The sequence below is a fragment of the Peromyscus leucopus genome, chromosome 16_21 (assembly GCF_004664715.2).
Source record: "Peromyscus leucopus breed LL Stock chromosome 16_21, UCI_PerLeu_2.1, whole genome shotgun sequence".
Classification (NCBI taxonomy): Eukaryota; Metazoa; Chordata; class Mammalia; order Rodentia; family Cricetidae; genus Peromyscus; species Peromyscus leucopus.
Window position 1 is genome coordinate 10,015,370 of NC_051084.1, and position 23,892 is coordinate 10,039,261.

At 55.1% G+C, this 23,892-nt stretch overlaps 2 protein-coding genes and 1 long non-coding RNA gene across 3 annotated transcripts in view; 2 read left to right on the plus strand and 1 right to left on the minus strand.

The window, feature by feature from the left end:
• The window catches only part of Itpr3 (inositol 1,4,5-trisphosphate receptor type 3), a 71,779-nt gene extending 64,568 nt beyond the window's left edge, over nt 1–7,211 (plus strand). The window contains exons 46-58 of the mRNA XM_028888362.2: nt 32–118; nt 593–703; nt 792–984; nt 1,061–1,186; nt 1,470–1,642; nt 2,093–2,257; nt 2,660–2,852; nt 3,266–3,370; nt 3,451–3,578; nt 4,265–4,430; nt 4,950–5,110; nt 5,997–6,158; nt 6,449–7,211. Of these exons, the coding sequence (XP_028744195.1) occupies nt 32–118; nt 593–703; nt 792–984; nt 1,061–1,186; nt 1,470–1,642; nt 2,093–2,257; nt 2,660–2,852; nt 3,266–3,370; nt 3,451–3,578; nt 4,265–4,430; nt 4,950–5,110; nt 5,997–6,158; nt 6,449–6,517 (1,839 nt within the window). The 3' untranslated portion in view covers nt 6,518–7,211. The remainder of the gene's footprint in view (nt 1–31; nt 119–592; nt 704–791; nt 985–1,060; nt 1,187–1,469; nt 1,643–2,092; nt 2,258–2,659; nt 2,853–3,265; nt 3,371–3,450; nt 3,579–4,264; nt 4,431–4,949; nt 5,111–5,996; nt 6,159–6,448) is intronic.
• Nucleotides 7,212–7,826: 615 nt separating this feature from the next.
• On the minus strand, nt 7,827–21,112 carry LOC114706124 (ubiquinol-cytochrome-c reductase complex assembly factor 2). The gene is made up of 4 exons (XM_028888363.2): nt 20,933–21,112; nt 11,144–11,218; nt 10,437–10,506; nt 7,827–7,987 (listed from the first exon to the last, which is right to left on the minus strand). Exons 1-4 carry the CDS (start codon nt 21,068–21,070, stop codon nt 7,860–7,862), a joined length of 411 nt encoding a protein of 136 aa, XP_028744196.1. The 5' UTR covers nt 21,071–21,112; the 3' UTR covers nt 7,827–7,859.
• A 743-nt stretch (nt 21,113–21,855) lies between these two features.
• Nucleotides 21,856–23,321, plus strand: LOC119086726. The gene is made up of 2 exons (XR_005090067.1): nt 21,856–22,124; nt 23,163–23,321. It is a non-coding gene; the product is annotated as an uncharacterized LOC119086726 (long non-coding RNA).
• Nucleotides 23,322–23,892: the final 571 nt, after the last annotated feature.

Consider the following 23,892-nt stretch of genomic DNA (forward strand, 5'->3'; position numbering starts at 1 on the left):
GCTCACAGCTGTCTTGTCCCGTCCCCTGCAGCTTTCCAGGCACAACAAACAGCTGCAGCACCTGCTGAAGCCGGTGAGGCGCATCCAGGAGGAGGAGGCGGAGGGCATCTCTTCCATGGTACGGCAGGGGCGAGAGTTTGGGGGTGGGGTGGGACTTGAACCCAGGAGCCTGACTTGGTGGGGTTGGATGGACCGGTGGCTGTGAAGGAACAGAGCTGTGACGTGAGGGCAGGAATGAGACTTCTGTGGGAATGAGAGAGAAGCAAGGGGCAGGCTAGAGGCAGAAAGCTGCAGTCATCCAAAGCCAGCCTAGAACCAAGTGAGCTTGGATCCGAGAGCTAGAATCTGTGGGTGGGGCTTGCAGCTGGACTGGGGTACAGTGCTGTAACCCTGATACAGAAATGAAAGCAAGACCTTGCCTCTGGGACAGGTCTGGAATACTGTAGCAGGACCCCGGGGCAGGGCTGACGAGGGCACCGACTCCGCTGCTCTGGTTGAGTGGCCTTGGTCTGGGCTGGCTGGTGGGTCACCCCCAGGAGCAGCACTCTGGATGGCTGCAGCGCTGACCCAAGGCCCACACCTCTGTCCCCAGCTCAGTCTCAACAACAAGCAGCTGTCCCAGATGCTCAAGTCCTCGGCGCCCGCCCAGGAGGAGGAGGAGGACCCTCTGGCCTACTACGAGAACCACACCTCGCAGATTGAGGTGAGGCAGAGGACGCCGGGCGTGAGACCGGGGGGGGGGGGGGTGAGGGCCTCTGCCCAGGGTGACCGGGTGTCGCCTGGCCCATCAGATTGTGCGGCAAGACCGAAGCATGGAGCAGATCGTGTTCCCGGTGCCTGCCATCTGCCAGTTCCTGACGGAGGAGACCAAGCACCGGCTCTTCACCACCACCGAGCAGGACGAGCAGGGCAGCAAAGTGAGCGACTTCTTCGACCAGTCCTCCTTCCTGCACAACGAGATGGAGTGGCAGCGCCGGCTTCGCAGTGAGGACCGCGGGGGGACCCCTGGCTCTCCTGGACGTGGGGTTGCCTGGACCCTCACGCCACACTGTCTCCCCAGGCATGCCGCTCATCTACTGGTTCTCGCGCCGCATGACGCTGTGGGGCAGCATCTCCTTCAACCTGGCCGTGTTTATCAACATCATCATTGCTTTCTTCTACCCCTATGTAGAGGGTGCGTCCACAGGTGAGGCTGCCCACCCCTCCCGTGCAGTGGGGAGACACATCCCTGCACTGCCCTGTGCGCCCTCTGCATCTTATGAGGGGCAAGTGTGGCTCAAGGGATGGGCAGGTTGGCCTCCTGGGAGATGGCCTGTGGGCATGCGTGTGTACAGACTTGAGATGTTTGCAGCAGCTGGTGGGGTGCTGCAGGTATACTAGGTCCTTAGGGGAGGTCCTGGGGGCTCGGGGATTCACACTGGGGCCGTCAGGGCTTAAGTACTCTGCTCATGCCTGCCGACTGCCCTCAGGTGTGCTGGGCTCCCCACTCATCTCGCTGCTCTTCTGGATCCTCATCTGCTTCTCCATCGCGGCACTGTTCACCAAGCGCTACAGTGTCCGCCCCCTCATTGTGGCGCTCATCCTACGGTCCATCTACTACTTGGGCATTGGGCCCACACTCAACATCCTGGGTGCCCTCAATGTGAGTGCCGCGAGGTCCCTGGCCACCCTGCTCACCTGCTGATCCCTGCCGTTCTTGCTGCCGGCTCCTTGCAGGCCTGTTCTGAGCTTCTCCCACAACTCAGGCAGCCAGGGATTAGCCACTTGAGATCAGCAGCCTTGGGCGTCAAATGCAGGGTGCTGGCCATGCACTGCCATGGGCCATGCATAGGTGGATGTCAAACTTACGTTTGACTGTTTCCTGAGAAATGGGAAAGACGACTTTTCCTAACCCAGCACTGTAAGACTGGGGTCTTCTACATTCCAGCCCGCTTCTCCTGAGCCTCAGTTTCCCCAGGGCTTCACTTCTTTGATACTGCGCCTCTCACGACTTATTCCATGGGACTAGCCTCTGGGCTGGGCTTGGTGGCAGGGCTGAGGGTTAGGATAGATGATGGGATGCTGACCGCCACATCCTGCCCTTTCTATCCAGTTGACCAACAAGATCGTGTTTGTGGTGAGCTTCGTGGGCAACCGTGGTACCTTCATCCGTGGCTATAAGGCCATGGTCATGGACATGGAGTTCTTGTACCACGTGGGCTACATCCTGACGAGCGTCCTGGGGCTCTTTGCACACGAGCTCTTCTATAGCATCCTGGTGAGCCTGCAGATGGGCTGGGGCCAGGGCTCCTAACCCTAGTTTCCCATAAGCCGCCATCTGTCCCATTCAGAGGAGGGATCAATCTGGACTTGGCCAGGCCAGGCATTTGTCCTCCAACCTCTGACCTGAACAGTGTGTAACTCTAAGCAGGTTTCCTATCCGCCCTATATCTCGTGACAACTCTGCCTCCTAGAATCACAGGGTGAAATGTACAACTGTGTGAGAAATGCTTAGAATGCGTCCCTGGGAGTGAGTGTAGCGTGAGAGTTGCCAACCTTCCAGAGTGGCTGGGGTCCACTCACCCTGACACCTCTCACGCCTGCCCCGTTTGCCTCACTCACTCCGGCCCGGGCCCCGACCCAGGGCAGCGCCTGACTTACTCAGATGCTGTCCCTACAGCTCTTCGACCTCATCTACCGCGAGGAGACGCTGTTCAATGTCATCAAGAGTGTGACTCGCAATGGCCGCTCCATCCTGCTGACTGCCCTCCTGGCCCTCATACTAGTCTACCTCTTCTCCATCGTGGGGTTCCTCTTCCTCAAGGATGATTTCATCCTGGAGGTGGACCGGCTGCCTGGGAACCACTCCAGAGGTCTTGGGACTTCCTTTCTGGGGTGGGCGTGGGGGAGGTGACAATGGGCACGCAGAGGTAGCTGTCAGCACCATGCCTGCTCCTCTAGGTTCCCTGCCTCCTCCTGCTGGGTTCTGGGGACATCTGGCCCACACCAACCTCCAGGCTCTAGTTCACTGCAGTCTGGGGGAGGCAGAGCCATGGAAGCCCTGTAGACCTGTCTGTCATTCATGGAGAACCTGGTGTCTGCAGGGGCTGCCTCGGGCCAGGCGCTGCCTCGGGCCAGGCGCAGAGTCACAGAGACCCTCCCTAGCTGTAGTGAGAGCCAGCAGGAGGGGAGGCCTCCCAGGGACGAGTCCCAGGACAGAAAAGAGCGATGCTGAGGTCAGACAGATATTTGTATCTCCTTGTGACCTTATTCCTATCACCTCTAGCCAGCACCCTGGGAATGTCACATGGAGCTGCCACATTTATGGGCACATGTAGTGGGGACAAGATAGACTGTGTCTCGGAGGTATCAGTGCCTGAGATCCCAGAAGGTAAGGCTGAGACACCTGCAGGATGGGGTGGGACAGGACAGAATGGGCAGCCCAGGTCTGAGCGTACTGACCACCCACAGAGGACGAGGAGCTGGATAGCACTGAGCGGGCCTGTGACACTCTACTTATGTGCATCGTCACCGTCATGAACCACGGACTGCGCAATGGTGGTGGTGTGGGTGACATCCTCCGCAAGCCATCCAAAGATGTGAGTATCCCTGCCCTGCCCTTGGGCCTCAGCCAGGCAGCAGCTGGGTCCCCTCCATGCTGACCATCCCACCCACTTCTGTGAATGCTCCCTGCTTCCCATACCCAGCCAGTTTCTGTGACATTGTCCAGAGCTATCCACCCCAGCCCACTTAGTCTCACTGTAGATGCTACAAGGGACACCATGGCAACCAGTCCTGGCTCTGAGGCTTGGGAAGGTGTGAGCCAGGCATTAGTCTCTGGCTTCCTCAGCCCGGGGGTGGGGATGGGGGGGGCAGGGAGGGGCAGGACACTGAGTCAGCTCTGTGAGGAGTCTCAGAACTTAACACAGGGCTGTTGGCTGTCCAAGCCATCAATTCCCAGTTACTTGGGAGAAGTCATCTCTGGCTAGACAAAGGTTCTGGAATGTGTGAGACATCCTCAAAGTTGACCTAGGAGCTCACAGCTGCCCTTCCCTTTAAGTTAAAGGCAGAAACAAGCCCCATTTTGTAACGAGACAAACTTGTAAGGGCTTCCTCCTGGCCAGCCCTTTCCAAATGTCAGCTCAGGGCTTCTTGCTAGTTGACAGATGATGTCACTGCCGTCCTTAGGCTCCCACATTTCTCTCTTGGGGCTTGGAGTGAGCACAGCCACACGGCCTGCCGAACTGTGTCCTCACAGTACACCACCCCCCACCCCCCCGTGCAGGAGTCCCTCTTCCCTGCCCGGGTGGTATACGACCTCCTCTTCTACTTCATCGTCATCATCATCGTGTTGAACCTCATCTTTGGGGTGATCATCGACACCTTCGCCGACCTGCGCAGCGAGAAGCAGAAGAAAGAGGAGATCCTCAAGACCACATGCTTCATCTGTGGTGAGGCCCACTTCCGCGCTTAGCTGGTTCCTGCTGTGCCGCTGGAGGCTTCTACACCGTGACACCCCAGTTCCACCCCTGCTGAGGCCCCCACCCAAGGGGGATGGCTGCTTGCCCATCCCAGGATGGAGGGAGCCGACCTAGCTTGTGCTGGGATTGGCAGGACCTGGGAAACCACTGCTTCAAGCCTGGGCCTCCAGAAGAGGAACCTAAGGGCACTGTGGTCTCAGGCTTCTGGTTTCCATCCACTGCTCCTTCCAAACCCAGTGACCAGGGCCCAAAGAGCAGGGGTCACCTGCAGCACAGACTGTTGACCCAGCTAGTCCTGTCCCCACTGGGCTCAGGCAGCTGCTCTGCAGTAGTGTCTCCATGGCTGAACTTTAGTAGAGTGACCCAGATAGCCCGGGGTGAACTGAGCGTTAATAGAGTGACCCAGATAGCCCGGGGTGAACTGTCGAAAGCAGTCACCACGGTGGCCCTCAAGTGGGTAATGGCTTCACTTCCTCCCTCTGCCCCCAGGTCTGGAGAGGGACAAGTTTGACAACAAGACAGTCTCCTTCGAGGAGCACATCAAGCTGGAGCACAACATGTGGAATTACCTGTACTTCATCGTGCTGGTCCGTGTCAAGAACAAGACGGACTACACAGGCCCCGAGAGCTACGTGGCTCAGATGATCAAGGTGAGGGTGTACACCACCACAGGCCTGGCTCTGCTGGTCCACAACCTGGGAGGAGATGCTACATCTGCTGGCCTCGGCCTGAAGGTTGACAGCTGCCGACGCCTGCTGGGTCAGCCAGGGAGTGAGGAGCAGCTGCGGCCAGCCCGTGGCTGTGCAAACCCCTGCTAGCCACCCGTGGCTTCTCTACTGATGTGAGGAGAAAGTGAACTTGCAGGGACCCGTCAGCCCTGGGGGAACATGGTGTGCCCGGGGCCCTCGAGGACAGCGGCACTGGGGCGGCGTGGAGAGGGGAGAGCCCAGATCGATCCCACAGGGCCTCTTAGAAGGCACAGCGAAGGATGCTTCCTAAAGTCAGCCTTGTCCCAGTCTGAGAAAGCCCAGAAAAGCTTAGAGGAATTAAATATAATCCTTCCGATTCCCATAGTCATGGCGGCAGTGGAGAGCTTTGTCTCGAGGGGTTTATCGGTTGGTCTGAGAATTCACAGCTTGTGACAGGGAACCAGAAAACTGCTTTGCCGGTGCCCCTCCCTCCTGCTGCCGCTTCTATCCTGGGAAATGTGCTAGCCCTCCCTAGCAAGGCTGGCTCTGCTGGCCATCCGAGTACCTCTCATCTTCCCCGGGGACGGGGCATGCGCCTCTGCGGCAGCAGAAAGGAGGGTGCGAGGGCAGGGAGTGAGCAGATGGCAGCGATGCCAGCTAACGGCTCACTAGTGGACAGGGCACCTCACGAAAGGCAGCCTGCTGTGGTGGTGGAAGCCCACCTCTGGCTTCCTCCCGCCTGCCTGGGAGGACCAGGCCTGTTCTGATTTTCCCATGACACACTCCCTGCTGGCCATCTGGTTAAGGGTGTGGCCTCCCTGGTCCTCACCCCAGCACTTTGTTCCAGAACAAGAACCTGGACTGGTTCCCACGGATGCGCGCCATGTCCCTGGTGAGCGGCGAGGGTGAGGGTGAACAGAATGAGATCCGAATCCTGCAGGAGAAACTTGGCTCCACCATGAAGCTGGTGTCCCACCTCACCGCCCAGCTCAATGAACTCAAGGAGCAGGTGTGTTCCCAACCTCAGGGTCCTAAGCCTCTCCACCTGTGGTCTTCTGTAGCAGTCAGGCAGGGCCTCCAAGGGTTCCGTGTGGCAGGAACCGCTCTTCCTTTGCATGTGGCAGCAGCTACCCAGTACAGCTGCATAACCCTTCTTATCTCCCAGGTGCACCCACCAGGGGTTTGGCAGGCTGAGGACACCCTGGGGGTTGGGGGTGGCCGTCACCAGGGCTGAAGGGCAGCCTTCCCCGGTGCTGTGGAGAAGGGAGCTGGGCCACCTGACGGACTTGTTTAACTCAGATGACAGAGCAGCGGAAACGGAGGCAGCGCCTGGGCTTTGTGGATGTGCAGAACTGCATGAGCCGCTGAGCGGAGCCGCTGAGCGGAGCGGCTGAGCGGAGCCACGGGAGCCCCCGCAGGAGGTCCACGGCAAACGTGACTGCCCTTCCTCCAGGCCAGGTGGCCATCGGCCGGCCCATCAGCCTCTGGAGGCCAGGTGCCCACTCCTCCTCCTCCTCTGCTGGCAACCCTCCCGCAAGCCAGGCTCTGGACAGCAGGGGTACTTCAGAGCACAGTCCTGCTTAGAGCCCTTGAAGAGACTCAGTTTACCTTAGTGCCTTAGAGGACACTAGGTCCTCCAGACTGCTGTGCCTTGAAGCAGTAACTGACATTCCTCAGCGGTCCTTGCAGGGGTTAGAAGTGGGCTGCCTCTCATCTCCAAGCACTACATTGTGGCTGTTCCCTGCCTTCCTCCTGCCTCAGGAAGGTGGCAGCCTGCTGTTATTAGCTACTTAGGGCTTGATACTTAACTTATTCCCGGGGTTACCCCACCCTGTTGTGCCTGCTGGGGACAGTGCGCTGAACTCTTGGCCCCGTCCAAGGCGCCCGATGACTCAGGATGGATGGCTTTGTAGGCAAGAGTCACTAGCCCAAGGGACAGGACTGAGCTGTAGGAAAGTGGTGTCTGACTGCTTTTTTCTCTTTGGTGTCATGTTTTACAAGTCCTATGTCCTGAGAACTAATGTGTTAATTGCCTTAAATAAATTAATGGAATCCAAGTCCACCAGGGGCTGTGCTTCTGCTTCCCACACAGCTGGTGGTCAGTGTGCCCTGGCGGCCTGGCCTCCCCTCAGGCTGGATGCCACCTGCTGTACCCCAGTGCCTACCAGAGCTCTGGTTACTTGACTGGCTCCACTTGCAGGCCCGGCCTTGATCCACTTGGCCGCTGCAGGACATCTGGGTAGGACTGAGACCTAATAGGAGCGTGAGGTTCAAGCGGGTACAGTAAGGTGGCCTGTGTGTCTTGTAGCCCTCCACAGAACCTGCCTGGTGCCGCCGCCGCTGCACTCAGTTCAAGCTTGGCTACAGCTCTCAGGCCACCTAGGCATGTGTACTTGCAGGGCTGGAGTGAGAGACTTGAGCTGTCCTGAGTCTGTGGTAGAGGGCCAGACAGGATGTCTGCTACAGGATGCCTGTCTCCACACTTAACTGCATATCCTGGTGTCTCCCCAGCTGCTCCTACACAACAGGGAGCCTGAGGACCCTCACTGGGTAGTGGACCTGAGGTGGGAGGGTCCTATGCCCCCTGCTCGGGAGATGCCCTGGTACATGCTATGCAGCATCCTTGCTCAGGCAGACAGGGCCCCATGATGGGCCGTGAGTCAGGTCCAAACAGGGAGAGTGGAGAACTGGGCAGCTTTATTGACAAGGCTCAGGTACGTGGGCGGGACAAGACCCGAGCCCAGGCTTTATGCTTCTCCTCTGGCCTCGTGGGTGCAAACTTCTCCTGGAGTTTCTTCCACACGCTCTTATCCATCTCCTGAAATTCTTCCAGGGTGTCTGCACAGGGAGAGACAGAACACTGATGTCACAGGCTGTCCCCAGAAGAGCCCCCTTCGCTTTCTAGTGCCCCAGGCACTGGGTCTGTACAGGGAACGGCAGTTCAGTGATGGGACACACGCATCAGGGTTACCTGACCACCCCATCAGCATCACAGATGTACACTTCCTGCCCAATCCACAGGAACTTGCAAAGAAACGGCCCCAATTTTCTTCAAGCCGGGCCACTCTAATGTCAGCCTTAGCTGTAGGCACCGAGGCAGAGGGAGGCAAGCCCTTAGCTCCGGAAGCATCCAGATGAGGAGCCGCCAGGCTCAGCAGTGTGGGTCTCTGCAGGCTGGAGGGAAAGGATGGATGCCTCCCCGCACCCCCAGTCCCTGAACCCCTGCAATCTTGAGTTCAACTCTGAAACTAGGACAAGACCACAAACCTCCCAAGCTGGGTTTGTGGCAATCGGGCTGGTCAGCCTTCACGGTGGTGGTGGTGGTGGTGTGTGTGTGTGTGTGTGTGTGTGTGTGTGTGTGTGTGTGTGTGTGTGTGTGTGCACATGCAGAGAGCCATGTTTAAGAACCACACCCAGGAGCCAGGCAGTTGTACCTCCCACCACTCCTGAGGCAGATCTCTGGGAGTTTGAAGCTAGCCTGGTCTACATAATGAGTTCCAGGATAGCCAGAGCTACACAGAGAAACCCTGTCTTAACCCCACCCCAACACACACACATCATGATCCAAGCAGTTCTTCCCTAAGCTGAGTTTGGGTTTGGTGGTTTTTCTCAGGGTGTCCTGTGCACAGGACACCCAACAGCATTCTGGCCTCCATCCACCAAGGCCAGCACAGCCCCACCCACAACCACAAGTGCCTCTGGACATGGCTCACATCTATGGGGCAGAGAGCTATAGTCGGCCAAGAACTCTCCTCAGGCTGGGTGCTGGTGGCGGCAGCGCACGCCTTCAATCCCAGCACTCAGGAGGCAGAGCCAGGCGGATCTCTGTGAGTTCGAGGCCAGCCTGGTCTACAGAGTGATATCCAGGAAAGGCGCAAAACTACACAGAGAAACCCTGTCTCAGAAAAACAAAAAAAGAACTCCCCTCAGCCAAGAGCCCGTGACATAGCATTTTATAGTTCATAGATATTAAACTTAGATCCTATCACGGTACTGCTTACCTTTCAGGGACTTGATTTTAACAAAAGCGCTGGCTTGAATGACTGTGTGTGGGTATGTGGCTCCACATCAGCTTAGGGCACTGTGTGGCAGCCACCAGCACAGCCTCCCACCCTGCGACTTTCACAAAGTCCAGATCCCCAAACAAGGCCCAAAGTGTGACACTGGGATCCCTGCCCTCTGACACACTAAGGTGGCCACACTGCAGGCCTGGCTGGTCCTCTGTGTATGTGGATCCTTGTTCAGGTGGTCCTGGCTCCACACAGTTACAACAAAAACATGAGGCCTGCTGTGCACACATTGTTGGAGTTTCCTGGGCTGACCAGAAGCCAGACCAGAAGTTACCATGCTGCCTGCCACCCGCCCAGAGGCTTCCTGAAGTCTAGCAGAAGGGACAAGCACAGGCCAGTGGGAACCTGTGTCCATACTAAGTTCATTCTCAGGACCCTCAAAGGCACTCCCTCCATCACCGCTGGTGATGACATCATCAGGGACGTGGGAGTAAAGAGAGGCCTGCTCTCCTGAGACCCAGCAGATGCCACAGGTTCCCATCTGCTCAGAAGGGTAAGAATTCCAGAAGGTCAAATTTCCACTGCCAAAAGGAAGGAGAAATTTCTAGAGTACCAGACAGCCAGCATTTCAGGGCCATGCCCTCACTGAAAAGGTTAGCCTATTTTTATATACAATATCCTTGGCAGTAAAAATAGCAATTTTCCAGTACCTACCTGCTCTGACCCTGCCCCCACCCCGCCACCCTTTCAGTGACAATGGAAATGGGGAAATAGGGAGGGGCCGACTGGCAGGGGTTTCCTTCCTACCAACTGGGTTCTAGCATGAGTCCTAAACAGACCTCATTAGATGCATATCGAACCTGCAGACCACATCTCCTGGGACAGATAACTCATAGGCGGATATCCCCATACTCATTTACTGAATGGCTTTTTGTTTTAATTAAAAGCCTCATTGTTTATAAAGCCCCCTTAGGACCATAAAAATAAAATTATTTTCCTTCCATCCTGATTCCAATGACTTCCATTTGGCAAATATGTAGTCCCTTGTTCCCAGGCACCAGTCTTGAATTAAAAGTATAACGATGATTTTCTCTTCTAAGTAATGCCTTTGACCTTTTCCATATTCTGTGGCTTAAAACACACCAGCCTTGTAGCTTAGGCTTTCCTCTGAGCTATTCCTCAAGGCTTTTGATCACACACAACTGTCTTATTGGGCAATCCTTCTCAGCCTTCAAGCTCACAGCAAACCACCCAGGGAGGGCAGCCACGTCTCCTACCTGTGGACAGGATCAGCTTGTACTCTTCCACGGACAGACCGCTGAAGCTGGTGTCTCTGGGGCGAGGGTACTGGCACAGGGCAAGAGAGAAGGGACACATTAGCTCTGCAGGACACTGGCCATGCTGCAATTGACCTGGGCCCTGGGCACGGGAGCCAGAACCTGATGAGGAGCAGCGCCACCTGGAGGCCAGGACTCTCACACACAAGCCAGAACTGTGGAGAACTGAGAGGCAGGCCCAGGACTCTAACTACTCCTCCCAGGTGACACCCACAGAGCTGCTCAGGACCACACTCAGTAGATGGCATTTGGAAGGAATCCCTTTTGCACACAGGCTCTTCCATTTGGTCATGTCTATTTATGGAGCTACTGAGCATATTTTTCAAGTCTGGAAAAACCACACTACATGCATTTTGACAGTAATCATGTCAAGGCTGAAGAGGAGCAGAGCTAGGTGTGACAGGCTGTTCCAGCACTCCATCTTTATCAGCGTGTGACATCAATTCCATCACCGAGTGGGAAATACGAACAGGAGCACATGGCTTTTATTCAGCAGACCTTTAAAGGCCTCTGCCAGGCACCATTGTTGGCTTAGCTGAAAGCACTGGTTACACTTGAACCACAATTCACAAAACACCGTATAATCAGGCTTCACCGTTGACTGGCCCTCCCATCGGAGGCTGGGACCAAAGCCTGCGCCCACTCACCTTGTGTTTATAGTAGTTTGAATGCAGTCGTGCTAAGCTTTCGTACATCTGATCACAGGCCTCGGGTTCTGCCACCTGAAAGACAGCGGGCCCGAGAAGTGAGCGGAGGAGGTGGCCCCTCACTGCACCTACACCTCCAGGGAGGGCTCTGTGTAATAATGCATTCAGAGGAAGCACTGGAGTCCCAGCTCTGTGGGAAGCAAACCTCCCTCCAGCTCCTGCTAGGAGAAGCCACCTTAGTGGATGAAAAGTCCACTTCACCCACCCTCAACCTGCAGGGTCCCTAAGCCCTCAAAAAGCAAACCAGTGTTCAGCAGCTCTGTGCACCTTGGGAACCACCATGGCAGCTACAGGTTGCAAAGGACATGCTGGGGCAGTGTGGGCTCCAGGGATCCAGAAGAAAGCTCAAGAGATGGCAGGGGAAGAGGAACCCTCTGGCTGGAAGGGACCATGTGAATGAGGAGAGGAAGCAGGGTGTTGCCATGGAGGCTGCAGGGCACCTGGGTCTGCCCGAGGTCCAGGACAGAGACAGAGAGAGAGAGAGGAGGGGCGCACGCTTCGTGAAATGAGATCAGTACGAAGTAGATTAAATACTCTTTATGAAAGACCAAACAACCACAAATGAATAAACGAAACCTCCAGCATTTCATCTCTAAGCAAGGAGCTGCTAAGACTGCAAGGAAGAGCCATCTGGGGTACAGGGCACACCCGCAGCCCCAGCACTTGGGCAGGGGAGTCTGAAGTCAGCCTGGGCTGCACGAGAGCTCTAGCCGACCCTGGCCTGTAGAGCAGACGCAGTCTGAGAGGAAAGGAAGCCATGGTGCAAAGCAGGTGAACCAAGGAGGACCATGACAGACTGCGCTGTGTGCAGCCAGGAGGTGGCCCAGAGCACAGGCCTGAAGGAGGCAGCCCAGAGAGAACACAGGCCTGAAGGAGGCGGCCCAGAGAGAGCACAGGCCTGAAGGAGGCGGCCCAGAGAGCACAGGCCTGAAGGAGGCAAGGGAAACACCAAGGGAGGAGGCAGGCCTCTGCTGGGAGCCGCTCATCTTTAACCCTTCCCTTTCCCCACCCTTGCAGTCTGTCTACACCTCATTACTTTTCTCTGCCAGGAATTCTGAAAGCCCTCAGAACCCAACTCTACATAGTTTTCCCAGAATTCAAATGATGGCTTTTTTTCTGACTGAAATCCTTTCTTGAAGAGCAAGCATATAAATAAATCAGGAGTTAAGCATTTCTGCGAGGCAGCCCTCTTCTGCCTGTGTGTCAAATGAGGTCCCAGCACTCAGCCAACATAGCCCAGAGCTGCTTTCCTTTCTACGGGATGTACCCCGCTCAAGGTCGGCAGGGCTGTCCAGAAAGTCACCGGAGGAGAGAGAGTGGTGGGCTGGTAGAGACTGGGGTCAGCTATGTGACAAAGACTCAACTAATTTCAGGGTACAAAACAGGGGAATGTGTGGCTAGCACCCCCCCGGTCAGTTCTCCCTGACCAGGGCCAGCAGGACTAGGCAGCAGCCATGCTCTGCAGGGAGGAAGTACTTAGCACACTGATGCTTCTTTGGTGGTGTGTGTGTATGGGGGGGGGGGTCCACACAGGGTCTCTATGTAGTTCTGGCTGTCCTGGAACTCACTACGTACTATGTAGAACCAGGATGTCATTGAAGTCACAGAGATGCTCCTGCCTCTGCCTTCTGAATGCTAGGATCAATGGTGTGTGCTGTGGGATGGTCTGTGTGTGCTCTGATTGGTCAATAAATAAAACACTGATTGGCCAGTGGCCAGGCAGGAAGTATAGGCGGGACTAACAGAGAGAAGAAAGGAGGGAACAGGAAGACAGAGAGAGATACTGCCAGCCGCCGCCATGACAAGCAGCATGTGAAGAGCCACGTGGCAAGGTATAGATTTATAGAAATGGATTAAGATGTAAGAACTAGGGGTTGGGGATTTAGCTCAGTGGTGGAGCACTTGCCTAGCAAGCGCAAGGCCCTGGGTTCGGTCCTCAGCTCTGGGGGAAAAAAAAAAAGATGTAAGAACTAGATAGCTAGAAGCCTGAGCCATTAGGCCAAACAGTTTAAATAATATAAGCGTCTGTGTGTTTATTTTATAAGTGGGCTGTCGGACTGCCGGGGCTTGGCGGACCCGGAGAGAAAACTCTTCAGCTACAGGTGTGGGCCACCATGACTGCTGGCACCTGCTTCTGAGTAGGCGTGGGCAACAGCTACTCAGAAGACAGCACACAAACCCAAGCTCTGGGCCGAGGATACGGAACGAAACCCTGTCTCAAGCCAGGTACAGGGTCGGGGAGACAGTTCTGTCGTTAACGTGCTTGCTTTGCAGGCATGAGGATGCAGGTCCAATGCCCAGAACCTGTGCAAAGGCTGGGTACTGAGGCACACACTCATCATTAGTTGCGGTACTTGGCAGATGGGACAGGTGGATCTCTGTGGCTCACTGGCTGGCCTGCCTAGCCTACTCAGCGAGTTCCAGGGCAGAGAGAACCTACCTCAAATAAATAAATAAGTAGAAAGAAAACGATGGACAGTACTGGAGGAACCACACCAGAAGCTGTCCTCTGACCTCCACACGTGTATGTGCAAATGTGCACACACACACCCCTCCACACGTGCAGCTGCACACTCACAAACAGCAGTCACACAACACCTAAACACCAAACAGAAAGGGTCCTTTTCTCTGCTTGTGCTCTCCACACCTGTGCTGACTGTCCATCACAAACTCCACAGTCTGCACAGAGTATCTCCACGCATGGCCTTGGTGTGAGCAGCAGGGGCCTTGCAGGGAGCAAGGGCCTCTGTGGCTGCAGGACAGTGGGGACGAGCTGCCCTGGTGGGATCCTGGCACCACTGTTCACTAGCTGTAAGATGCTGTGAAAGTCACTGACCTTCTGCCCATTCACTTAGAGAAAGCTGCCATGTTCCTTCCCCATTCCCTGAACACACCCATTCTTGTGAACATCTGATTACTCCTAAGGCCCTCTTGTCCCGTAACGCTTGGGCATGTGCTCCTGGGATCCAGATGTTCTCTCCTGTAATCACACAGGACAACTAATGCTGATACAATGCCATTTATCTAATAATCTGTGCCCACAGTCCAATCCTGGCCACTGTCTGGGGAAACCCTCACAGGACAGAGGACCACCTACTGCGGTCCACTGTCCTGTGCCAATCACCTTTCATCCTGGGCCTCAGCCTCTCTCGTGTATCGCCACTTTTCATGTATACTGGTGAACTTGACTTTAAAAAAGAAGTGAGGGGCTGGAGAGATGGCTCAGAGGTTAAGAACACTGGCTGCTCTTCCAGAGGACCTGAGTTCAATTCCCAGCAACCACATGGTTGTATCCATAATGAGATCTGGTGCCCTCTTCTGACCTGCAGGTGTATATGCAGACAGAACACTGTACACATAATAAATCTTTAAAAAAAAAAAAAAGTGGTAATAATAGCCTCTACCTCCAAGGGTGGTGTGAGGCTGAAGGAGGTGACATGGCTGCTCCTGGCCTGGAACTTCAGGGAATGGGGCCAGTGTGTGTTAGGATTATCAGCACAGTACTGGGGCCAACTTTTCAATACAAACATGGAAAAGAGCACTGCTCAGACCAATACAAAGCACACAGGTGTGTAATGTGCCGTGGCCTGTGCAGTGGGAACCAAGGAAGAATGGAGAAACATTCAGCAGAGATCAGCTGGAACACAGCCCAGAAGGATCTCAGGAGTGGGCCTGAGTGGCCAGTGCATCTGGCAGGAGTGACTGGGGATGGAGGCAGGACAGTGGGAACCACGGAGGCCTTGCCGGCCCACACTGGACCTGACCCTGACACCTCTGGGCACTAAGCACTCCATGGCCAGGCAAGGGGGCTCTACCAAAGGCTGTTCATCTGCACCCATCCCTCCCACCCCGAGGCGGCCTCCCTCCCAGGCCTCTCCTGGGCAAACCCACACTCTAACCAGACCTGAGCCCCAGCGGGTCTCCCCACAGACACAGCCCTGACCTTCTCCCAGCTGCTCTGCTTCTTCCTGCCCCGAAGCAACCAGGGAGTCTCACCCTGTCAACTCACTCGCCCGACAGCAGCAGCAGACAGGATGAACAAAGAGGCCAGGGCCTTGAATGCACAAATGAAGTGACCCCGGGAACCCTCAACCTCCTCAGTGCCCTCTGTCCCTCAGGCCTGTAATCTCTGAACTCTGTGACCTGCTGACGCCGGGAGGTAGGAGGATGGTGAGTTCAAGGCCATCCTGGGGGTCTAGTTAACACAATGCAAAATTATCTGTCATCTAATTTCCCACTAGGTCAAGTGTTTATGATTACAGAAGGCTATAGAAGCAGCCCAGTGGAGGTGGTGGGAGTTTGCAATATGCCAATTTCTAGCAAATTCTTATTGCCTGAGGAGAGACAGCAAGAACAGGTCCCATTCCAGGATCCATGTTACATCTAACTCTAGCTCAGCAATTAAAATCTAGTTTTGCTTGCTACTTAACAGCTATCAACGGGATCTCTGTCTCATTCCCGAAACCTCACCCCACACCTACCTACACCTTACACTCCAGTCAGAGATCCCAGCACTGACACTGTGGAACCTGGAACACCCAGCATTTCCGAAATGTCTTCTGGGTTTTAGGAAAGACTCCTACATACAAAGCTTTAAATTACCTGAATTTTGCATTTGCACCTAATGAGATTATGGACATTTTGGGACAAAGAGCCGCACATGGGCGTTATGAAAAATTCAACACTGTTCCCTGAACACGAATGAAATGGAGGCTCCGAGACAAGTGCCCTTTACAGCTCCATCTCGTTCCCTCTGCATTTCCCTGCTCAGCCGTCAGTAAATTTCTCTTTACCATATTAAACTTTTATACATACAAATCTACATCAGTGCCGTAGGCACTGATTTCAATTTTCAAAATTGAATTTTGGGTGGTGACAGCAATTTGTACAGCGGCCCCTGCTCCAGTCACACACGGGAAGCATAAGCACATCGGAAGGGCGCCACAGACTGTTCGGCTAATTAAGGTGGGGCTGGATCTGGTCCAGGAGGCCCTGTGAGGAGAAGGCTTCCGGACTCCGTAATGAACTGCTGACATGAGCCATGCCGTCGCGGAGCACATTCCCGTCAGTGCAACTGGACGTTCATCTCTTAAGCACCTTCTGTGGAGGGGACCAGACTGTGAGGGACATACAGGAAAAGCAGGCAGTCGGGCTGAGGGGACAAGAGACACGCTCGGAAAAGCTGTGTGGAGTGGAGTGACAGAGTCAGGGAAGAGCAGCACTGCAGAGGTGACCAGGACCGTGGCAGTGAGGATGGAGTGTCACACAGGGCACACAGCAGACACAAGTTCGTCCAAGCCTGAGCTGTTTCAGGAGAGAGGGCTTCCGTGGCCGGGAGCCACCAGACCACTGGCAGGCTGTGACTGGGTTTCTGGTGTGGAGCACAGCAGTTCAGTCACTGGGGTCTCAGGATTAATAGACAAGCTCTGAAGGCAAAGCAGGGCCGGAGAGGGCAGGCCTGAGCATGCTATACTGCTGGGTGGTGAGGGGCAAGGCTGGGAAGCCAGGCTGGACCTGGATACCCAGAGCTGGCCGGCCGGCACCGAAGGCTCAGAGTTCCTGCCAATGCCCAGGAGGCAGCAGGCCAGTTCTAAAGGTGTCCGAGGGAGTGGTGACCACTGGAAGCAGCCATTCACCTCTGAGAGGAACAGTCATGGACACACGCAGCTCTCTGCTCCAACACTCTGATCCCACCCATTCCAACCGAGGTGAGTAAAGACAAAGACACTCACAGTCTGTGCTAGAGGCCACTGTGCTCACAACCCACCTCTGTAGTGCCTTCAAGTTACGAAGAGCACAATCTGTCCTTAGACCACATCCCCAAAATCTGATTTGGTGGCTGAAGTACACACCAACAACACCGAGATGCATTCTCTGTGGCCGTCACATGCCAGGCCCCATTGAGGTGCCGAGGATCAGGCTTCAGCTGGATGACTACACACCTTGGATTCCCTTTGAGGAGGTGTGGGGGGGCTGTTTTCTTTGCTAGAAACCCAGCAAAGCCTGACGTCTTTCCCCTTGGCCCACCATCGAACCCTTCATAAAGCACAACTTCCACGGCCTGTGCAGGACAGGCAGCAGCGTCTCCAGACCCTTCCCAGAGCTGGCCTGAGCTGGCTGGGCTGGGCTGGCAGAGCTTTGGGAGTGCCACCCTGCAGCTGATTCTGAGATCTGCTCTTTGCCTGCAGTTCAGTCAATAAGCACAGCTGCTTGCCCCTCCCCCACGCCGAGACTCTTTTGTGAAGCTCTAGGTGCTGCAGGGAATGAGAACTCTTTTAAGGAACCTATTCAGTGGAGACAAGACCCATAACCATGAACTTCAAAAGGGAACAAGAGGAAGGAAGGTGGTAGAGGAGGTCCAAGTGTTCCGGCTCCCCGCTGCCATCTCCTCTCCCGGTGGGTTTGGGGTGGGCCCGAGAAAGGCCCCAAAGGGCAACCTCTGGTGGCTTAGAGAGAGGCGGAGGGTTTGTGCTCACTCAGGCCTGCGGTCTGAATCACTAATTGGCCTTCTGTGCTGGTGTCCCGCCGAGAGGAGCAGCACCTTTCTTCTGGCTGCACTGGGGAGGCAGGGATCAGGCAAAGAGAATGTGCCTGAGGTTCATTCTCTGCCCCAGCAGTGAACGGGAGGGAGGGAGGGAGGGGGGAGGGACTCGATGTTCGCTGGGAACTTCACAGGGTCTCTCAAGAGGACTGACCACAGGGGACCTGCTGACGCCTGGGCCCCGCAGACCAGGGCACTGACTGGGCGTCAAGGGACCTGGCTCAGCCGTTTTACTTTTCTGATTTGATTTCAATGTAAGAATCGGGACAGTGATGGCTACTTCACTTGGTGGCACAAAGGACAAAATCAGATGAGATGTGCCAAGTGCTCCAAGCAGCTTTTACGTCCTTGTTAGACCACAGGAAGCCAAGAGGCCGCGAGGATGCGGGTCTCCACACGGCTGCTCCACGTTCTGCCGCATTCTGGACAAGTGGCAGAAAGGCGGGGGACACAGCCATCAGCCACCCCCGGGGTCTCATCCCGCCTTCTGCTGTCGGTTTAATGAAGCGTCTCTCAGAACCACCTTTCTTTCTCAAGGTCTTTTCTAAGTGATGGGGGTGGAGGTGGCAGTGACTCACACACTGTTCTCTGTCCCAGCCAAGGACTGCTCCCTCCAAAAATTGCCACCAAGATTTACTAAGCCCAGGCAGGCTCAATTTCAGGTGACATCAGGATGAGCTACAACAAAGGTCGTGAGTAATGTGCCCACTGCCACCACGACACCCTAATTCACTCTACCAAGAACACATCCATCAGCTGTGGCAGAACCGTCAGTGAGGCCCTGACTTGCATCTGCAGCTATGACTCAAGTCTGTGTGGGCCTCAGCTCATCAGAAACTGTGTCCCTAGGTGATGACGAAGGATGACAGAGCTCTCCCCGCCCTGCTGGCTGTATTATGCTAACAATCAAGCAGGTGAGTGAGTATCAGTCTCTCCCTCTAGCCTCTGGCTGCCCAACTAAGGTACTTGGGGGCGAGGAGCAGACCTCACCTGAGTCAGCAGTGCCTGGGACTCCTCAAACCACGGAGTTTATCACGTGAATCCACATGCAGGACACAGAAGCCGGCCTCCCACCTCAGCGCGTCTTCCAACTTCTGCTACATGTGGGACGGGACTGGAGATGACCGGCCTCACAAACCACAACCGATGCTTGCTCATTCAGATACTCACTGGATGCTTTTGTGTGCCAAGAACCACATCGGACATGGTGGATGAGTGTGTGTGTGTGGGTCCATCCCTATTCTCAGGAGGCTCATACTATAAATCAGGGAGCACAGCTCTAGAAAGCCCATGGGGTTTGCCTCAAGATCCGTGTGATACGGGTCAGTGAAGACCACTAAGCGCCATGTGAGGACCTTGTGCACAGAGTGACGGCCCCTGACTCACAGAGGTCCACATTACTAACAGCAGTCTAGTCATTAGGATGCCACTGGCAGACCCTCACTCGTCAGGAGGGCTGGTCTACTGCACTGTCCCCATGCTCCTGCTTTGGCAGGTCGTAGTCCGGTTTCACGGGTCATTTGTTTGGCCAGTACGTGCGCTGTGCATCTCACTTGACACCTCTGACCTCTTGCCTAAGCCCCACGCTCAAATAACCTCCTGCCTCCTTGACATTTCCACTTGGAAATGACTACTCGGCATCTCAGGCTCAAAGCATCTAACATCAAATGTGCGATGTTCTTCCCACACCCCACCTGTTCCTCATCTAGTCTTTCCCATTTGAGTAAATGGCACCCAGCTGCTCAAGCCAAAAAAAGCAAAGGGGGAAATCTAGGTGCTGTCCTTGGTTCCTCCTTCCTTCCACCCCACAGCCTGCACGGCCATGCTGTTAATGTGACTTGCACAATCCAAACTGCTCCAGTAACTTCCACCCCCTGGGCCGCCACCCTTATCCAAAGGGCCAGCATCTCCTCCTGGGGCACCCCAGCAGGCTCCTCTGCGGCCTCCCTGTTTCTCCTGCCCTCTAAAACCCATCTGCCGCGGCACCAGAGAAACCTTTTAAAATCAGGTCACATCCGTCCCCTGATTTAATGTCCCCGGTGGCTTCTCACTGGCCTTACGGTAAGACCGGCGCCTGGTCGGGGCCTTGAAGACCGAATGGGAGGACTGGAGCGGTGCCCGGGCAGCTGACACGAATCCAGGTTCAAGTCCTAGCACCCACACGGTGGCCCACAACCACCAGTAACTTCAGCTCCAGGGGATCCAACGCCCTCTGGCCTCCGTGGGCACTGCACTAACGTGGTGCAGGGACATACGGGTAGGCAAAACACACACACACATTTAAAACAAAAACTGTACGGTGCCCAGCTCCTGCCCTTCTTCAGCTTCAAATCTTAGCTGTGGACACACCATTCACTACCCACTCTGGCTTGCTTGCTTCCGAGGGGCGGCGTTCGCTGTCTTCTCCACTGAGCCTCACCTACGTATGTTCCTCAGGCAAGCCCCAGGAACACATTTCCTGTGATCGCAGAACTTACTGGGGCTGTCTTATGCGTCTACTTGTTTCCCTGTGTCCTGTTCATTCAAAGCCACATGGGGTGGGGCTGGAGGGATGGCTCAGAGGTTAAGAGTCCTGAGTTCAATTCCCAGCAACCACATGGTGGCTCACCACCATCCGTAATGAGATCTGGTGTCCTCTGCTGGCGTGAAGGCACACATGCAGACAGAACTCGGTATACATAATAAATACATAAACCTTGGAAAAAAAAAAAAAAAAAGCCCCGTGGGGCAGGACCTTGCCTAATCCCTGCTGTCTAACTGGAACCTAACCCCGTTCGTGGCAAGTGGCCATGCTTGATAAGGGAACCTCTGCCAGAGGCGGGCGAGAAGGCCTGCTGCTCACACCAGGGTCCCGGGTGGACGCCCCAAACCGGCTGCACAGTTTTTGCAGGGCGAGAGGACCAGGGGTTCGGCTGGAGCCTTGCGGAGGTCCTTGGGGGCAGGCTCGGCTCGCACACACACTGACCATGTTACGGAACAAGCAACCCCGCCTTACAACTCGGTTCTTTGGTGGCATCCGGACCTCTGGGCGCCCCGCCAGTCACTGGGCGCAAGGCGTCGCACTCCACGGCCCGCAGGAAGGCGGGGACCGCGCGCACGTGCCGCCGGTCACGGGGCCGGCGCATGCGCACCCCCCCAGCCCCGGCCGCCCCTCGCTCGACGCCTCCAACCTCCTCCCCTCCGGTCACCTGGGTGTTCTCTCCCTCCCGAAAGGCCTGTGCTACCCGCTTCCGCAGGTAAGCGCCCAGGTCCCGGCCCCGTTTGGTCTCGTCCACTGGCCATTCCTCACAGAGCTTAAGGAAACGACGGTAGCGGAGAGCGGCCATCTTGGGCCCCGCTTGCCCCGCCCCTGGGGGAGGAGTCGAGGCCGCGGGCGGCGCGTGCGCACGAAGGCGCGCTGGCTTCCGCCGGCGGACATGCGCAGTTCCGCCGGCGGCTTGCTGCCCTCCAGGCAGGGGCGCTGCTCACCAGTGAGTGTGAGCCCTGAGCTCCTCAGTCGCCGTCCAGGAACTCGCCCAGCTCCCAGGGGCAAAGCAGCCGCGGTGTACCCTGGAGACCGCTTTGCTTTTCGTTTTCAATGACTTCACAAGCTCGAGACTGAAAAAGCTTCCCCCGAGACCTCTGGTGTTTTGCCTAAGGGAAACATTTGCATGTAAATGCAGGCTGTTACTGGATGAAGGTGTGTTTGAGCTTAATCTCGGGCAGGCACTTGTCCACACACACCTGCCCACTCCCACACTTATTGCCCTGTACTTGGACCTCTGCTACAGTTTCTTCTCGGCTACCATCGCTCTCTCTAGCCTCTCCAATATACTCCTCACCTCATGCATTGGCTTCCATACCTATGTAGTACCAAAAAGGTTGTTTCAGCCTAGGAAACTTAAAAAAAAAAGTGTATTTTTTTATTTTATTTTATACGTATGAGTGTCTACCTGCATATATGTCTGTGCACCACAGCTGCATGTGGGTTCTGGGAACCAAACCTGATTCTCCGCAAGAGCGACCAGTGTTCTTGCTAGCTATTTCTCCAGCCCCAAGGATGATTGTTTTTGTTATGGCAAAATATAACATAAAATGTACTGTCTTTTCAATTTTTTAAATTTTTTATTGTATGTGTATGAATATCTGCCTATGTGTACCAAGTGCATTCCCGGTCAGAAAAGAGCATCAGATCCCCAGGAACTGGGATCATAGACAGCTGTGAGCTACCACGTCGGTCCTCTGCAAGAACAGCAAACGCCCTCAACCACCAAGTCATCTCTTCAGTCCCAAATGTGCCATCTAAACAACAGGGTGCTTGCTACATGGTCCAGGTCGGCCCTCCAGCCTCAGCCTCCCATGATTATAGGCACATATACCACCAGCGAAGTGCCTTACCTGGTGAGCCACCTTGCCGGCCGACCCCCTTCCTCTTCATATACATATATGGTTTTTCTTTTGAGACAGAGTTTCTCTGTATTGCCCTGGCTATCCTGGAACTGACAGACACCTGCCTGCCTCTGCCTCTGCCTCCCAAATGCTGGGATTAAAGACATGAGCCACCACCCGGTTCCTCTTGATATTTTTAACAAGAAATTCCACATATTTTGTTTTGGACTTGGCTTCTAGAAATTAGTTTTTAATGAGTGAGTGAATGAATGAATGAATGAATGAATGAGCAAAATCACATTCCAACCTAGGTCTGTCAGCCTTCACAACATAGGGAGCAAACTCTTGAGGCGGAAGGAGGGCTGGTGGGCAGGGCCCTTGCTGTGTAGCAGGTAGAGAGGGAGACCACAGGAGGAGGCAGGCAGGCTTGGACTTCCCCTGGCACCTAGCACCTTTCTCAACCTCTCCTCACTGCACTGTACTTCAAGTGGAACGAAAAACCATTCCCTGCCATCAAGGTCTTCTGCCTCCTGCCGAAGTCAGGGGGTCTCCCCGCCTCTGCCCCAGGTCAGCTGTGGCCAGCCAAGTGCTCTTCAGAGTCACACCTGGGGTGGGCACCGTGGTTTCCAGCTCTGCCCTCAGTGCCTAGAACTGAGGAGTAAACGAACCAACTTTGCCCTTTGACCTCAGGAAAACCATCCAACATGTGGCTACCAAGAGAGCCAAAGTGAGGCTGGGACAGGGCTTAGAGCCTGATGGGAATCAGGGACGTTTTCTGGGGGCCACGGCCACTGAGCACCTCGCCTTGGCATAGCGCCCCAGCCAAGACTCCCTTTCACTAATTCCTCACTCTGAACATCACCCCTGGAGCTGTGGAAAACTGTTCCCTGTTTAAGCCACCCACCGATCCGTTCAGATTAAACCTCTCCCTCTGCCTCCTTCCCACTTCCGCCCAAGGCTTGCCTCCTGTCACTGCCAAGCCGCCCCTGATCTTCCTCCCCCATTTTCCTCCACAGTTGGGTAATATTTCTCTCTCTCTCTATTCCACAGTCCTGCCTAATACAGCCACGCTCTGCTTAACGATGGGGAAAATGAGAAGAACATCATCAGGAGATTTTGTCATGAGCCCGTCAGAGATTGCTCACTAAGACGGTGCCGTGTGGCAAGGCAATATATGGAAGCGCCTTTTCTTCCATGGTTTTATTTTGACTTTATCGATTTATTCTTGTTGTATCAGAATGGGTGTCTTGGATGCACGTATATTTGTGCACCACGTGTGTATCTGGTGGCATCAGATCCCCTAGGACGAGAGTAATAGATGGTTGTGAGCCGCCATGTGAGTGCTGGGGAAGCAAATCAAATCCTCTGTGTATGGGTGGGGTTTTGTTTGTTGTTGTTGTTTGGAGGGGCAGAGCAGGAGTTGAGAAAGGGTCTCTCTGGGTACCCCTGGCTGTCCTGGAACTTGCTATACAGACCCAGCTGACTTTGAACTCACAGAGATCGCCTGCCTTTACCTCCTGAGTGCTGGGATTAAAAGCATGTGCCACCAGCCGGGCTCCATCTCCTCAGTCCCCATGACTAAATAGCCCAGGCTGGCCTCCACCTTGAGACCCTTCTGCTCTGCGTCCCAAGTGCTTCCCAATATAAAGTTGCAGAGGTGCTGGGCACATAGTCCAGACTCCTCAAAAAATACACGGGGCTGACGAGAGAGCTCAGTAAGTAAAGGTGCTTGCCGCCAAACTTGAGGACCCTAGTTCAATTCCTGGGACCCACATGGTGG